General features: G+C 32.3%; 3 protein-coding genes across 7 annotated transcripts in view; all 3 read left to right on the forward strand.

The window, feature by feature from the left end:
* Positions 1-2,632, forward strand: part of LOC125825643 (germin-like protein subfamily 1 member 7) — a 318,424-nt gene extending 315,792 nt beyond the window's left edge. For 2 of the 3 annotated variants that reach the window (XM_049504969.1, XM_049504970.1), the window contains exons 2-3: positions 1,080-1,206; positions 1,907-2,632. In XM_049504969.1, the coding sequence (XP_049360926.1) occupies positions 1,083-1,206; positions 1,907-2,460 (678 nt within the window). In that variant the 5' untranslated portion in view covers positions 1,080-1,082 and the 3' untranslated portion in view covers positions 2,461-2,632. Of the gene's footprint in view, positions 1-1,015; positions 1,207-1,906 lie in introns of those variants that run through there. The other variant, XM_049504968.1, reaches the window with a different exon arrangement.
* An 881-nt stretch (positions 2,633-3,513) lies between these two features.
* LOC125825627 (germin-like protein subfamily 1 member 17) lies at positions 3,514-8,472 on the forward strand. Of its 3 annotated transcripts, none has more exons than XM_049504953.1 (2): positions 3,514-4,708; positions 7,826-8,063. In XM_049504953.1, exon 1 carries the CDS (start codon positions 3,534-3,536, stop codon positions 4,683-4,685), a length of 1,152 nt encoding a protein of 383 aa, XP_049360910.1. In that variant the 5' UTR covers positions 3,514-3,533; the 3' UTR covers positions 4,686-4,708; positions 7,826-8,063. The 3 variants fall into 3 exon arrangements, with proteins under 3 accessions (XP_049360910.1, XP_049360912.1, XP_049360911.1); XM_049504955.1 differs by lacking the exon at positions 3,514-4,708 and adding an exon at positions 6,518-6,729 and having other exon boundaries at positions 7,826-8,472; XM_049504954.1 differs by lacking the exon at positions 3,514-4,708 and adding an exon at positions 7,328-7,587 and having other exon boundaries at positions 7,826-8,472.
* Positions 8,473-11,257: 2,785 nt separating this feature from the next.
* On the forward strand, positions 11,258-12,727 carry LOC125825646 (germin-like protein subfamily 1 member 19). The gene is made up of 2 exons (XM_049504973.1): positions 11,258-11,378; positions 12,174-12,727. Exons 1-2 carry the CDS (start codon positions 11,258-11,260, stop codon positions 12,725-12,727), a joined length of 675 nt encoding a protein of 224 aa, XP_049360930.1.
* The last annotated feature ends 2,445 nt before the right edge of the window (positions 12,728-15,172 follow it).

Here is a 15,172-nt window from a genome sequence, read left to right on the forward strand (position 1 = left end):
ATCATCTTGGTTGTTGGATATTGCAAAAAATATGATTGGATTTGCTTTAGATATTTCAATAAGAGATGAAATATTGATAATTTTCTTGGCAAATCCATACATATATGTACACCTGTTAATTTTATTTGTTTATATATCTGTGTGTATAATATATATTTAATTGTGTACCCTCACAAACATAAGTGCATCTTGGGAGTTGGTTGAACCTACATCTTCCATAATTGCGATCTCAGATTAATTTCAAAATATTTGACCTATATATTTATATTTTCGCTACTGCTCATATCTTTTTATAAATCAGACACAATTATTATCTCTCAATCATCATTAAACATTTTGCTAGTGCCTACGTTAAGATAATGCTGCCCCCACAATCTTTAAATCTCGAACTCGCCTCTGATAGTAGACTCAATTATTTTATAACAAAAACTCTTTTTGATTCTCTTCATGTGTAATATCTATATTAAAATCAGATTAAACTTAAACTTAGGCCAAAAAAATCTTCACTTGTGCAAAAAGAATTTCACTTATAATGACATTGTATGTGTTTTTTGGTCGGCAAAAGATATTTCTATCTATGAAATCATTGTACCCTACTACCCATTTCTTCATTCATTTCAAGCCACACAGATAAAATATGAAAGAAAAAAAAATCTATATTGTTAGAAAAAGACTTTCGAGTATGACTTAAAAAAAATAAATTAAGTTAAAAATAAAAAATCAAGTTTAAATAATTTTTAAATTAAAAAATAAAAAGTAGGAGGAATCTATTTTTGATTTTTAACTTATTTTAAGTTATTTTTGACTTAATTTAAGTTATTTTGATATTAGTCAAATATTTCTAAAAATAAAAAATTGACTTAAAAGTAAGTTTGACCAACTTTTAATCCAATCGGATTACACTCATGATGATGTTGACCACTTTCTTGAAAACTTAAAAAGCATTAGATTCTTGAAACTAAATCTTGACTGCTTTTTTTTTTAAAGTACTATATAACTCTGATCTCTACTATAAAAATTTCCAATAATAACTCTTGAGTGGTTAGTGATTAGTAGCCAAATTATTTATCATTAGAATGAAAATGGCTTTGTTGATTTTAATTAGTGTAGTGTTTAGTGTTTACTTTTGTTCCTTTGTTTCTGCTTATGATCTTGATCCTCTTCAAGATCTATGTGTTGCTGTTCAAGATTCCAATGATTCTGCAGGTAATTAATCACTTACCTATCTTTATTTTATTTTGTGGAGTTTTTCGGATTTAAGTTATATACACTGACAATTAAAAAAAAAAAAGTAATACTTTGTTAGAAATTCATTCCTAATCTATCGCTAGATAACTCGTAGTAGTTGATAGGAATTTTTTATAATTCGTTGTTTTAAATAAGATTAGCAATAGATTTTGTTGTTTAGCTACCAGAATTGTCCGCCGCCATTTGCTTTTTAGTGGGTAGTGGAACGATCTAGTTTAATTTGTGATAGCAGGTTAGTTAGTAATATTTTTTTACACTTGGCACATTTTCATCTTACACAAGATATAATTTTAGATATAAAGGTTTGGAGGTCGAGGAATACTAGATTAGGACAAAATAGGTAGTAGGTAGCCGTGTGTTGGAGTACTTTTACGAGGAAGAGGTAGGGAGCTAGTCTCGTCTTTTGATGTATTACCTAGTATTATAACTGTCACTTTATTTGCTTTGTTTATCTTGCTAATTTGTTGTTATTGTTTTCTTGTCTATCATGTTTTTATTACACTTCTTTTTTGAGTCGAAGGTTTATAGGAAACAATCTATTTACCCCATGAAGGGGGAGGTAACGTTTGCATACATGCTACGCACCCCAGACTCTAGTTTGTGGGATTACATTGGATATGTTTGTAATGTTGTTCTGTTTGATTCATGTGTTTTGCAGTTTTTGTGAATGGAAGGTTTTGCAAAGACGCAAAGCTAGCAAATGCAGATGATTTCTATGCATCAGGTTTCAATGTAAGTGGAATGCCAACACCAACAAATCTTGGTTTTTCTGTGAATGCATTGAACGTAAATCGAATGCCAGGACTCAACACTCTAGGCATTTCGATGGCTCGTGCTGATCTTGAACCATTTGGATTAATCTCACCTCACATTCATCCTCGAGCAACAGAGCTAATACTGGTATTGGAAGGTACTATCTATGTTGGATTTGTTGTTCCTGATACACGAAATCCTTTCAAATCGAGGCTATTCGATAAGATCTTACATCCAGGGGATGCTTTTGTGATCCCACAAAGTATGGTTCACATTCAATACAATATGGGAACCACAAATGCAACACATTTGAGTAGTTTCAATAGCCAAAATCCTGGAGTACACATGATCCCTTATCAACTCTTTGGCTCAAATCCACCAATTCTTGATGATGTTCTTGTTAAAGGTTTTCAATTGGATAAGAAAGTGATTGAACATCTTCGAGCTCAGTTCTCCTAGAGTTGGATTCACTGAAAATTTAATGAGACAAGTTCTTGTTAGTTCATATTTGTTATTGTAATTTTTTTCAGTAACTTAATGATGTTCTTTTGAAAGTTTTGTTTTGTAATATGACATCTTGTCACACACCTAAAAATGTAAGTGGACTGAATGTGAGGATTAATTCATATTCATGCCGCATATGGTACATTAAGGGAGAAACACTACTTATGTAAGCTTTCTCTACTCAATGGGATCGAATATGAGAACTCGTTAAGGGTGGAGAGATCTTATCGATCTCACCACAGTCCTCCTCGGTGACAATAAACTTGAAGAAACTAACAATTAGCCACGTTTGAACCATTACTTAAAACAAACTAGAATTCCAAATCTTTTCAAACTTTAGCTACCTAAATATTGAAAATAAGAATGAGGACGAGAAACTCAGACTTAAAAAGAAAAATTAGAGAAATCAAATCCGTACTCGACAATAAGCATAATCGCTAAATCACATACCACTATCTCTTTTGATGAAACCGTTCTCACATTCACTACTCGATCTATATCCCAAATTAAACTGACTCTATTACTTGTTCTCGACTCAATAACTCTTGTCAGCCAAATAACTACTTGTGTAACTTTGATAACCACATTGGACTAGACTTTGTTCATAACAATGCTACAACTTTACTTTTAAGGTTATAACATCAACCTCATTATTATATATACAAACATACATAAGTTTAGTCATATATGCTAATTTGAGACATACATATCTTTGAGTTTTTTTTTTTCAATTTCACAATTGCTATATCAAAAGTGACTAAACTTGCAAATTTCATAAATTTCGATTATAGCCTTTTAGTAGGAAACCCAAGTCAACTTCATGTGCTTACAATTTACATATATCTAAATGGCTAAACTACAAACTTCGTAAAATTTGACTACGCCTTAAATAGGGATCCCAAAAGGGCCCTTTTTTAAAATTTGTTCCCCCATAGAAAAACCCGAAGTGACAGTATCGTCTTCATAGCTAAAACCCTAAAAACCCTAATTGCGGCAGAAGCTTCAGAGAAAATTCACAATACACAACAATGGAGAACAATCAATTGTTAAAAATTTCAGAAATAGAAGGAAGAGGAAGAGGACTTGTTGCTACTCAACCCCTAAAACCTGGGCAAATCATCCTCAAAGACTCTCCTCTCCTTCTTTACTCTGCTTCTGTGAAGAATAGCACTTTTTGCTCAAATTGCTTCAGGGTAATCCTACAATCTCCAATTCCTTGCTCATGGTGCACTTCTTCATTTTTCTGTACCTCTAATTGTCAGTCTATAGCTTTATCCTCTTCTCATACTCCTTGGGTTTGCCAATCCTTAACTCACTTAAGAAACACCTTTTCTTCTCATAATAATTTGAATGTAGATCAACAAATTCAAGCTTTTTTTCTTATCTCAGCTTATAATTTAGCAGTGATTTCTCCTTCTTCGTTTCGTGTGTTGTTATCTCTTCAAGGGGATTTGTCATTTGTGTCGGAAAGTGATGTTCTTTTGCTTCATTCTCTTGTTGCTACGTGCCCGTCGTTGAATCTTGGTGAATTTGGGTTCTCTAAGGAGCTTACTGCGGCTCTTTTAGCTAAGGATAAGGTGAATGCATTTGGGTTGATGGAACCTTTCGAGGCTGATAGAGAAAGGGGTGTTAGGGCTTATGGGATTTATCCGATGGCGTCGTTTTTCAATCATGATTGTCTTCCGAATGCGTGTAGGTTTGAGTATGTTGATACGGATGTTAATAGCAGGAGTAATACTGACATTGTTGTTAGGGTGATTCATGATGTTCCTGAGGGGAGGGAGATTTGTTTGAGTTATTTCCCTGTGAATTTTAAGTATTCGGAAAGGCAGCAAAGGTTGAAGGAGGATTATGGTTTTACTTGCAATTGTGATCGGTGTGTGGTTGAGGCTAATTGGTCTGATGGTGAGGATGATGCTATGGATAAGGAGGGTGAGGAAAATGAAGACGAAGAGGAAGAGGATGAAGAGATGGAGGAAGACGTGGATGATGAAGTAAATGTAAATGGCAAGGTGGAGGAGAGGGATCAAGATTTTCCTCACGCGTATTTCTTCCTTAGATACATGTGTAATCGAGAGAATTGCTGGGGTACATTGGCTCCGTTGCCTCCTGATGCATCTCTATCCTCAGTTATGGAATGCAATGTTTGTGGTAATTTGAGCAAATCTGATGAGCTATAAGGTTTGCGCTGGGGACTATTGAAGTACGTCACATTTCCATTTAAGCTAGTTTGTTTCTTGGCAATTTGCTCTGGCGTGTTTGTCGTGCTTAGATTTTATGAGCTTAGTTTGCTAGAACTTCTTGTCCCTCTGTATTTGGTAGTTCACCTTGGTTTTCCTTTTTGTTAGCTTGTGATCAAGGGCTAAAGTATTGATTTGTGAAGCCCTCAATTTTCATGTATACAATCTATAAAACAACCTTATCTCCGTTGAGGCTGGCTTTGAATACTTTATACCATTTATGTTTAACTTGGAAGATAAGCTGCAAGAGGATTTCAACAAGCCCAAGCCCTCAAGTTATGAGTATCAATTATTGAAGTGTTAATTTTATGATAGAATTTATTATACAAATTGGATATTTGTATCTATGATTCGGATGAAAAGTTTTATCATCGTTGAGCCATCACCAATAAACATGATGGTCGATGGATCACATTAAAGGGGGAGATTTTATACCCGAGTATATCTATTGACCATTTTTTCTAGCATTTAACCCCTTAACTATTCCATCAGTTTTTTGTTTACTCTGTTTATAGCCCAATATTGATTATCCCTTAGGAAAAGAGACTCAAATCCAATTAGCAGTATTAGCGTTTACTCTGTTTGTAGCCCAATATTGATTATCCCCTCAATATTGAGATGTGTCCTTTGCAAGGTATCAAGTTAAAGGAAGATTAATTTTGATTCTTAGCGTCTTCGGTAACTCAGGATTAGCAGTAATAGTATTGATGTGGTATCTTAGAAATTAGGTTTTGATAGTTTTTGTAATATAATAGAAAAATTTAAGCCTAACTACTTGAGAGTGCAAAGGGCTAAAGACGATTTATGACCTATGTTGTCTCATAATTCAGTCTATATTGAATGTCAGGCTAGTTTTTTATGAAGTTCCACATTTGATTCATACTAAGATGAGAACATTCATTTATAGGAGAAGTAACAATCTAGTAAACAAAATTAGGCCTACATGCTTAAGTTAATAATTCATTTCTCAATTCAAACTCCAAAATTATATGTGAAAGGAATCTCTTGAATAACCTGAGTCTACGAGGTTGAAGTTAAAGGGGTCTGATCTCATCAATGACACGGTATAAGCAGATGCTCACATCAGATAATTGTTTTCTGAGGATGTTACATCTGAACAACCCAGGACAGCTGTACTTTCATTACTAAAAGAATGGTTGGTTACTTCTAATTCTCTACAATCAAGAACTAAATGAATTGTCAATCATTATTTTTTTAGAATATTTACTTATACATAGCACCCTCTCATTTACAAGTCAGTCAGATTCTTCTTCTCTTTAGTATTCCCTCCGTTTCACAAAGAATGATCTAGTTTGACTTGGCACGGAATTTAAGAAAATAAAAAAGACTTTGAATCTTGTGGTACTAAATTAAAGTTATGTCAAATGTACAAAATTGTCCTTTAATCTTGTGGCCTTAAACATGCCATGTGGAAAACTGAAATTAAAATGTTACCAAAAAAAGAAAAAGGTCATTATTTTTGAAACAGACTAAAAAGGAAAGGAGGTCATTCTTTTTGAAACGGAGGGAGTATTATTTAAGAAGTTAGTCAATGGGTGCCTAGAATTCCATCTCTATGAAATTATTAAATCCATTAGGTAAGTAAGCAGATCTAATTAATAAACCATTTCTTTAACTACTGATTATTTTAAAGGTTACTTCTTTGGATTGAAATCTGCATTTAGAAATGAGAACACCTGGACTATGACGGAAACAAAGATATGAAGACCGACTAAATCAGAGCATAAGTATCACACCTTTTTGGTTGTTTGAAAGCAATCATAACAAGCCCAAAACAAACAAACTTGTTTCCAGAAAAAGTTTATTTTTTTTGCTAAGAAACCAAACTTTGCTATAACAATGAGGATGTGCTGGTTCAAAACAACTTTAACCATCATTGCTTTCTTTCTTTCCCCTGCTAATGCTTATGATCTCAACCCTCTGCAAGATCTATGTGTTGCAGTTAACGACTCTAAGGCTTCGGGTAAATCATCCTTCTATAGTTGTTGTATGTTGTATAATTTCTGTCGTCTGTTAGCTCTTAATATATGAATTACATGCTTAGCTCCAAGCTTGCAAAAGCGGATGATTTCTTTGCTTATGCACATTAACAAAGAGTGTTTAAACCCTTTACCGGCATTAGTTAATTGTCATTAGATCTAATGTCGCTATAAGCTTTAGCGGCATATACTCAGAGTGTTAAGATGTAATTGTCACTAAAAAAACATAGTTAGCGGCAATTAAGTTATTGCCGTTAATTAATTGCTGCATAAGATCATTTTTGTTGTAGTGAATCCACAACATATGCTCACATCAGGTAGTTGTTATTGACGTTGTTACATCTGAACAACTAGTACAGCTCTACCTACATTCCTGAAAGCATAAGATAGTTGTTTATTGAGGATGTTAAATCTGAACAACCATGAAAGCTCCACTTACACCCTGAAAAGAATGGTTGGTTACTTCAACCCATTTAGGTAATGAAGCTGATCTAATTAATGAATGACTTTTTGACTACTGATTATATTAAAGGTCACTTCTTTGGACTTAAATCTATATTTAGAAATGGGAAAATACCTACACTATCTTTTTGGATCAGATTATAAATAGTCACACCTTTCTGGTTGTTTGAAGAATATCATAACAAGTCCATAGTAAAACAAACTTGTTTCCAGAAAAAGTTCGGTCTTTCGCTAAGAAACAAACTTTGCTATAACAATGAGGATGTGCTGGTTCATAACAACTTTAGCCATCATTGCTTTCTTTCTTTCCCCTGCTTATGCTTATGATCTCAACCCTCTACAAGATCTATGTGTTGCAGTTAACGACTCTAAGGCTTCGGGTGAATCATCCTTATATAGTTTTTGTTTGCGAACGAGGCATAATTGTTATCTGTTGTATTAATATTTGAATAATATGCTTAGCCAGTAACGGATCCACATAACAACTTGTGGGTTCACCGGTTAGCTTTTGTTTAGACTATGTATATATATTAAGAAATTTACTGAATATCTATAAATATTCTATTGTGAATCTGAACTTATTGTAGGAACTCATTAACTTTTATTTGACTTGTGCAGTTTTAGTGAATGGAAAGATTTGCAAAGACCCGAAGCTTGCAAAAGCGGATGATTTCTTTGCTTCAGGTCTTAATGTTAGGGGAAATGCAGTGCCTCAGTTAGGCTTTGCTGTAAATATTGTGGATGTAAACAAGATGCCTGGACTCAACACTCTTGGTATTTCTATAGTTCGTGGTGACTTGGAACCACAGGGTCTCACTCCACTTCACACGCACCCTCGAGCTACTGAGCTCATAACTATCCTAGAGGGTACTATCTATGCAGGATTTCTTGCCCCTGATGCTGCAAACATCTTTAAGAGTCGTCTCTTCTCTAAAATCATGAATCCTGGTGATGTGTTTGTGATCCCACAGGGGCTTATTCACTTCCAGTATAACGTTGGACACAAAAATGCTACTCTGCTAGCTTCTTTCAACAGTCAAAATCCTGGAGTCGTCATGATTCCTAGTACAATCTTTGCTTCAGATCCACCTATTCTGGACGATGTTCTTGCTAAAGGCTTCCGGCTTGATAAGAAAGTGATTAATGAACTTCGAAAGAAATTCTCCTAGATTATGACATTACAAAATATGATTGTGTGTTTACTTAAAGTTGTTTGGAGCGCGATGCTCATCACCTAGCGATTTGTGAAAGCGTTGGAATAATACGCTATTCTCTAATTGTATGTATTTTTTCCAGTATTTGGAGTGAACTTGTTCATTTATGGAAGCTGACATTTCCCCTAATTCTTACCATCATGTTGTTAATTTTATGAAAGCGAAATTAAGATAAATTCATAATGTAATTAGGGGTGGACATGGTAAGGTAGATATCGAATTTATTTTGTCTATACTTGTCGGTGTTCATTTACATCCCGGTTTTAATTTCTCATTCCTGATTTAATGGATCAATGTGAGGGTACTCATCTAGTCTCTAAAATCTTGAATCCTGGCGTTGTGCTTGTGGTTCCTCGGGTGGGTGTATTCACTTTCAATATAACGTAAAATACAATGTTAGTGCAACATTATTCCACTATTTCAACAACTGCATATCCAATGAAATCTCACAAAGTAGGGGTCTGGAGAGGTATAGTCTACGTAGACCTTATCACTACCTTTTGGAAATAGAGAAGCAGTTTCCGAAAGATCATTAGTTTAAGTGCATCAAATCCAAATAAAAAAAGAAGGAAACAATGAAAGTGAAAGAAAGCATAGCATATGGTTGTATGTTTTAATTAGCAAGTCTTCTCTTCTTCTATGTAGCTTACATTATACAACGAAGTTATTTTCCCAACTTCTTCCCCTTCCCAAGAGGGGGATGGGACACGTAACTATCGGATTCAATTGAATTCAATATCTTCGACAAGGGATATAGGTATATGATGAGAAATTAAAAATATTATAACTTGAAATTTTTGATTAAAAATAAAAAGACAATTACCACAACCTTGGGTGGTAAAAGATCCTACTATAAATAGTGTTACATCTCTAAAAGTTTGACATAAATACAACTAAGCCAAAAGATAAAACAATATTGTTTTGCAATGGAACCATCATATCAATGCGCTTTTTTCCTTTGCTTTTGAAGCTCCTGGATATTAAAATTATTTCCTCCATCTTAATTTATGTGGTGTTGTTGAAATTATAAGAGTCAATAATTTTTTTTTAAATCAAAATTTCTTTATATACCTTTAAATATTTTAAATAATCAATTATTGTAAATTTATAGTTTTTTCTTTTAGTAATTTTCAAATATATAAATTTCATTTTTTAAAAAAAAACTTAAAGATTTTACAACCAAACTCACAATCAAAGTTCAAAAAAATCTAAATCTCGAAATTCTAATTGTGTCACTAGCGAATATTAGAAATGACTAGATATATATACAACAATATTGTTGCGGTTAAAAATTCTAACGCTTCTGATAAATTATCCCTTTATAGTCAACAATTTTTTTAGAAAGTGACTATTAAAATGAGACGATGGAGTAATTATTAGTAAATAATAAATTAGGACAACATGCTTTGATTAACAATTGATCAATCGTGGACTTCTCATTTTTCAAAACTTTTCTGAAAAATGTACCAATTGACTAACCTTTGATTGTTTGTTAAGGTATTTAATTCCAACTGACGATTTATATCAAATCAATGAAATTAATATGAAGTGACGATACATCACTTAACTATGACGTGATATATCTGTATATGACAGACACATATTTTATATTCATTGATTGGTGTAAACGTTCGATACATAAATTCTTACCTTTAATTTCTATAACTTTACACACTTTTTGAATGTGTAAATTTACCATGCATAAGCGTAGAGTTGTGAATAAGTTGACCGTAGACTATTGACTCTAATTAGAGTAAAAATTAAATCACAAGATTCTTGATTAATTGTTACTACTTAAACTTGACCCTGCATTATAAAATGAGAAAATTACCTTGACTTTCATTTTTAATAAATGACTAAGATGGGCAAAAGGGATATTAAAACTTATCAGATCGAACTATAAGTGGGTGTTTAGTCATAAAAATTAAATACTTTTATTTTATTTTAATTAATTTTTTTTATGTGGAATTAGAATTAGAGTTGTATTTAATTATATTTTTTTGCAAAGAATATTTAGGAATAGGCTTAGTGACAAACTAATTGCAGCTCGCGCAATACATCGAGAATTCCCATCATATGAAAGGAGGGGTTGAGTGGAGCTTGAAGCTATCGTAGATAAGAGTGACAAAGCTTCTATAAGAGACCTTTTTTTGTCCAAACAAAAAAGATCTTATTATTTCGAAATCCACAATTCACTATAGATGGATATACATCTGATTTATACAAATTCCTGTCATTTTGCTATTCAATTTAGAAATATGATCACTGAAAACCTCTCGATTATCATCGCAGGGCCTGTTTTGCTTCCTCGATAGCTAGCACCTAGTGTGGTCAACACCAAAATCCTTGACCTATGATACAAAAATAGGTGGTTCTACTGATCGGTTATATCATACAGATCCGAATTAAATAACTGATCAAATGCTAACTTTCAAATAAAGTGAACAAGAATTCAAAAAAGGTATAAAATTCTCTATCGCCAAATTGGTCCTAACTCCTAAATAGTCGGGTCTTAATACAAATATCAAACACGGACTAAAACTTAAAAAAAGTTCACCAGACATGTGGAGAGAGTAATTGTGAATAAATTAACTATTGACTTTGACCAGAGGAAAAAAAGATAATGAGATTAATTAATGGTTACCACTTGAACAACTTAAACTTGCATTTTAAAAATGAGAAGATTACTAGACTTTGCTTAAGATAAATGACTAACACAACTATAAATAGTACTAGATATCTCTCTTGCAAAAAATAAAAAAGTATAACAAGCCAAATTAAGCAAAATAAACTTGTTTCCAAATTTAATAGAATTCGACTTTAATTTGTTACAACAATGAGCATGATAATAACAATTTTAGCCATTGCTACTTTGTTTTCATCCCAATTAGCTTATGCCTATGATGTCAATCCTCTACAAGACATATGTGTTGCAGTTCAAGACTTCAACACTTCTGGTAAATCATCCTTTTATAGTCATCACAACTTTTTAAGTAACCTTTTTTTTGACAAGTTATATATTTGATCGGTCGACCAACTCATATATATATATAAAAATTAGATGTATATTTTAAGTATGTTATATTATGTATTTATCGACTATTATTTTGTTTGACAGCTATACAATACATAAAATATCATTTTTTTTTGTAATTGATAAATTTTCGAGGGCTAGTGGTGCATAGTTCAAAAGTTGATGGATAATGTGCCTATACCTTTACCTTTGAAGAAATTTTTACCAATGGTTCCTTTTTAGGACATTTGTTTAGTAAATCATGACCATCATTTTATTTTACTTGTAACTTATAGAGCTCTTAGACTACGATCTAATTTTTTTTCAAAAATAAATTGAAAGACTAATTTTTTTTTTTGTATGTTATTATAAATGTTAGACAACAGTATTGTTTTATCTATAAAATTTAAAAGTATATGAGAATAACATTAGATCTGAGTCGAATGTTGTCTAAAAGAATAATTTTTTAAGAGTAATATTTGCTCAGTTTTTAAAAACATGAATAAAATCTAAGTGGGACAATATACACTTAAGTACTAAGCTTTTACGTATAACAAGTTTGAACCCACGATGTGCAACGTAACTCTCACATCACGCGCTAAACTCTTACCACTGGACAAAAGCCCTTGGACTTATAACTTATTTTTATTTTCCTTATTTTATACCATATGTTGTATAATTTGAATTTATGTAATATGTTAATAATATGGTAACATCATTTTACTTCACTTGTGTGCAGTTTTTGTGAATGGAAAGTTTTGCAAAGACCCAAACCTTGCAAAAGTAGATGATTTTTTTACTTCAGGACTTAATGAAAGTGGAAAAGTAGTGAGGCAAATGTATGGTTATTCTGTGCATATTGTTGATGTAAACAATATGCCAGGACTCAACACTTTAGGCATTTCTATAATTCGTGCTGATTTCGAACCAAAGGGTCTTATCCCACTTCACACACACTCTCGAGCTACTGAGCTTATAACTATCTTGGAGGGCACACTTTATGCGGGATTTCTTCTACCTTATGAAAATAACTTCTTTAAGAGTCGTCTTTTCTCTAAAATCTTGAATCCTGGTGATGTGTTTGTGATTCCACAAGGGCTTATTCACTTTCAGTATAATGTTGGACGTACAAATGCTACTATACTCGCTACTTACAACAGTCAAAATCCTGGGTTCACCATGATTCCTAATATAATATTTGCTTCTGATCCACCTATTATTGACGATGCTCTTGCCAAAGGTTTCCAGCTTGATAAGAAAGTGATTAAACAACTTCGAAAGAAATTTGCCTAGGTTATGTTACTATAATTATATAATTATGTACTAAATAAATTCTCCTAGGTTATATGTCACTATACAAATGTTGTTGTATGTTGAATAAATTCACCTAGGATGATCACTTGTTTGTTGTATGTTTCAAATTGTTTATGTTCCATCATGTAATTTAGGTTTTTTATTATAAAGATTCTTGCAAATGTGATCAAATTAAGTAATTATATCCTGTGATGTGATATTTAGTAGCTTCACTTATTTAAATCAAATGTTAAAATATGTGATCGAACTTTGAGAAAACACTTATTTATCATGTCATCTGTTAAAAGTTTGGCTCATCTATGTCATTTCAGTTTGAGAAATGGTTCATCCATGTCATTATTTGTTAGCTGAAAACAGTTCCGATTTTGCAAAACTATTTTTTACACGTGGTTAAATATGATTCGGCTACGTCATTAATTAAATTATTTTTTGAAAGGAAAAAAGCTCAAATATGCTACCGAACTTTATTAGAAAAGACTCATCTATGTCATCCGTTAAAATTTTTGCTCATCTATGTCATTTCAGTTAACAAATGATGGCATGGATTAGTCTTTTCTCAAATAGAAATGACATAGATGAACCAAACTTTTAACAGATGGCATAGACGAACCTTTTGTCAATCGGAAATGGCATATGCGCCTTTCTGTAACAAACCCAATTGCTTACTAAATTGATAGATGAATTTGACCGTGATTACAACTTTAGAATCGTTATTTTTTATACCCAAACTACTGAATTACAATAGAAATATGAAAATAACAAATAACTAACGATAGAGATAAGAAGCTTAGACTCTAGAAGAAGAAGAGAGGACAAACATTTTCTTTAATATGCATAATTCCTAAATCAGTGACCGCTACCCCTTATGATGGAACCATTCTCACACCCACTACTCGACCCGAATCCCAAATTAATCGTGCCCTATTGCTTGTTCTCGGCCCAATAGCTCTTTCCAGTTCAATAACTACTTGTGTGACCTTGGTATTCATATTGGGTTGGACTTGGTTCATAACACTTTACCCGTTCTAAAATAACAATTTACTAAAGTGACAATTAAGATGGGACGGATGAAGTAATTATTAGAACATACTAAATTAGGACAACGTGTTTAGATTTACAATTGATCAATCGTGAACTTCTCTAAAAAAATTCCAAACTTTTATGCAAAATGTACCAATTGACTAACCTTTGATTATTTGTCAAGTATTTAAATTTGATAATTAAGTATTTATTTCCAAACGTGCTTATAGTTGTGAATAAGTTGACCACTAATTAGAGCACAAAACCATCACAAGATTCTTGATTAATTATTACTTCTTGAACTGGAGGCTTGCATTTTAAAATGAGAAAATTATCTTGACTTCCATTTTTAGCAAATGATAAGTCCGCGTTTGTTCATGAAAATTAATTTTTTTTTATTTTATTTAATATTTTTGAAGTTGGAATTGGAACTGAAGTGGTTGGCCATAGTTTTTTCAGAGGATATTTAGAATTTGAATGTAATTAACTTTTTAAAAATATGGTTTAGACCCCAAACTTTTAAAAATTAGTAAAATTATCTAACTTAGGCAAATTTACCTGAAGTATACACAATTGAATATGCTCTTAAAGAGTAATATCTCAAAATAGATAGTTAAATATAGAGTCGTCAATATGGCTAGGTCCGTTGGACCGGCCTGACCTAATCCGTAATTTGATAGGGCTGGGCTACGATTTTTGAAGCCCATTTAAGAAAATGACTTTTTAGCCCGGTTTGAATAAGTCTGCCGATTTGTGGGGCTTGAGAAATATGGATAGGGCAGGCCTGTGGGCCAAATACAAATTAATTAAAAAATAAAAATAAAATATTGTATTAAAAATAATAAGAGTCTGAACTCAAAATCTTTTTAAAGTTTGAAATATTACGATTTAAATACAAATTATGTTTATAAAATATGTACTACATAAAATAAAAATTTCCTAAATTTTCTAGGGAATCACTACATAGGCCGTAGCCTATGGAATATTGTGTTTTATTATGATCATTGGAAAACAATTAGGTTAATATTTTTATTTAGCTATTTATGCTTTTGCTTGAAATCAAACTTAATAAATATTATAAAGATAATTTTATTTGTGGATTAACAAGTAGTAACACTAACACCATGTAATATTGTCTTGTTGATATTTATGATAATATTTTTAAATTATAATTTAATCTAAAAAATTATAAAAAAAATATCTTTTCAAGAAAAGAGGGCAGTAGCCCGCGTACTTGTGGGCTGGGCCGTCCATTTTCTGACCCACACTAAAAATGGGCTAGCCCGGCCTGACCCGTAAAATTTCAAAGCCTGTATGGATTAGCCCGGTGGGGTGGGCCAGCTCATATTGACAACTCTAGTTAAATAATGTTTTAATTAGATTTCATATACAAGCTACTACATA

This window comes from Solanum verrucosum, unplaced genomic scaffold (genome assembly GCF_900185275.1).
Source record: "Solanum verrucosum unplaced genomic scaffold, falcon-dt-bn FXZP01000298.1, whole genome shotgun sequence".
Taxonomy (NCBI): domain Eukaryota; kingdom Viridiplantae; phylum Streptophyta; class Magnoliopsida; order Solanales; family Solanaceae; genus Solanum; species Solanum verrucosum.

Coding starts and splice junctions, on each gene's coding strand:
- LOC125825646 (XM_049504973.1), top strand. CDS start 11,258: ATGAGCATGATAATAACAATTTTAGCCATTGCTACTTTGTTTTCATCC. Junction 11,379..12,173: donor TCAAGACTTCAACACTTCTG/GTAAATCATCCT, acceptor ACTTGTGTGCAG/TTTTTGTGAATGGAAAGTTT.
- LOC125825627 (XM_049504953.1), top strand. CDS start 3,534: ATGGAGAACAATCAATTGTTAAAAATTTCAGAAATAGAAGGAAGAGGA.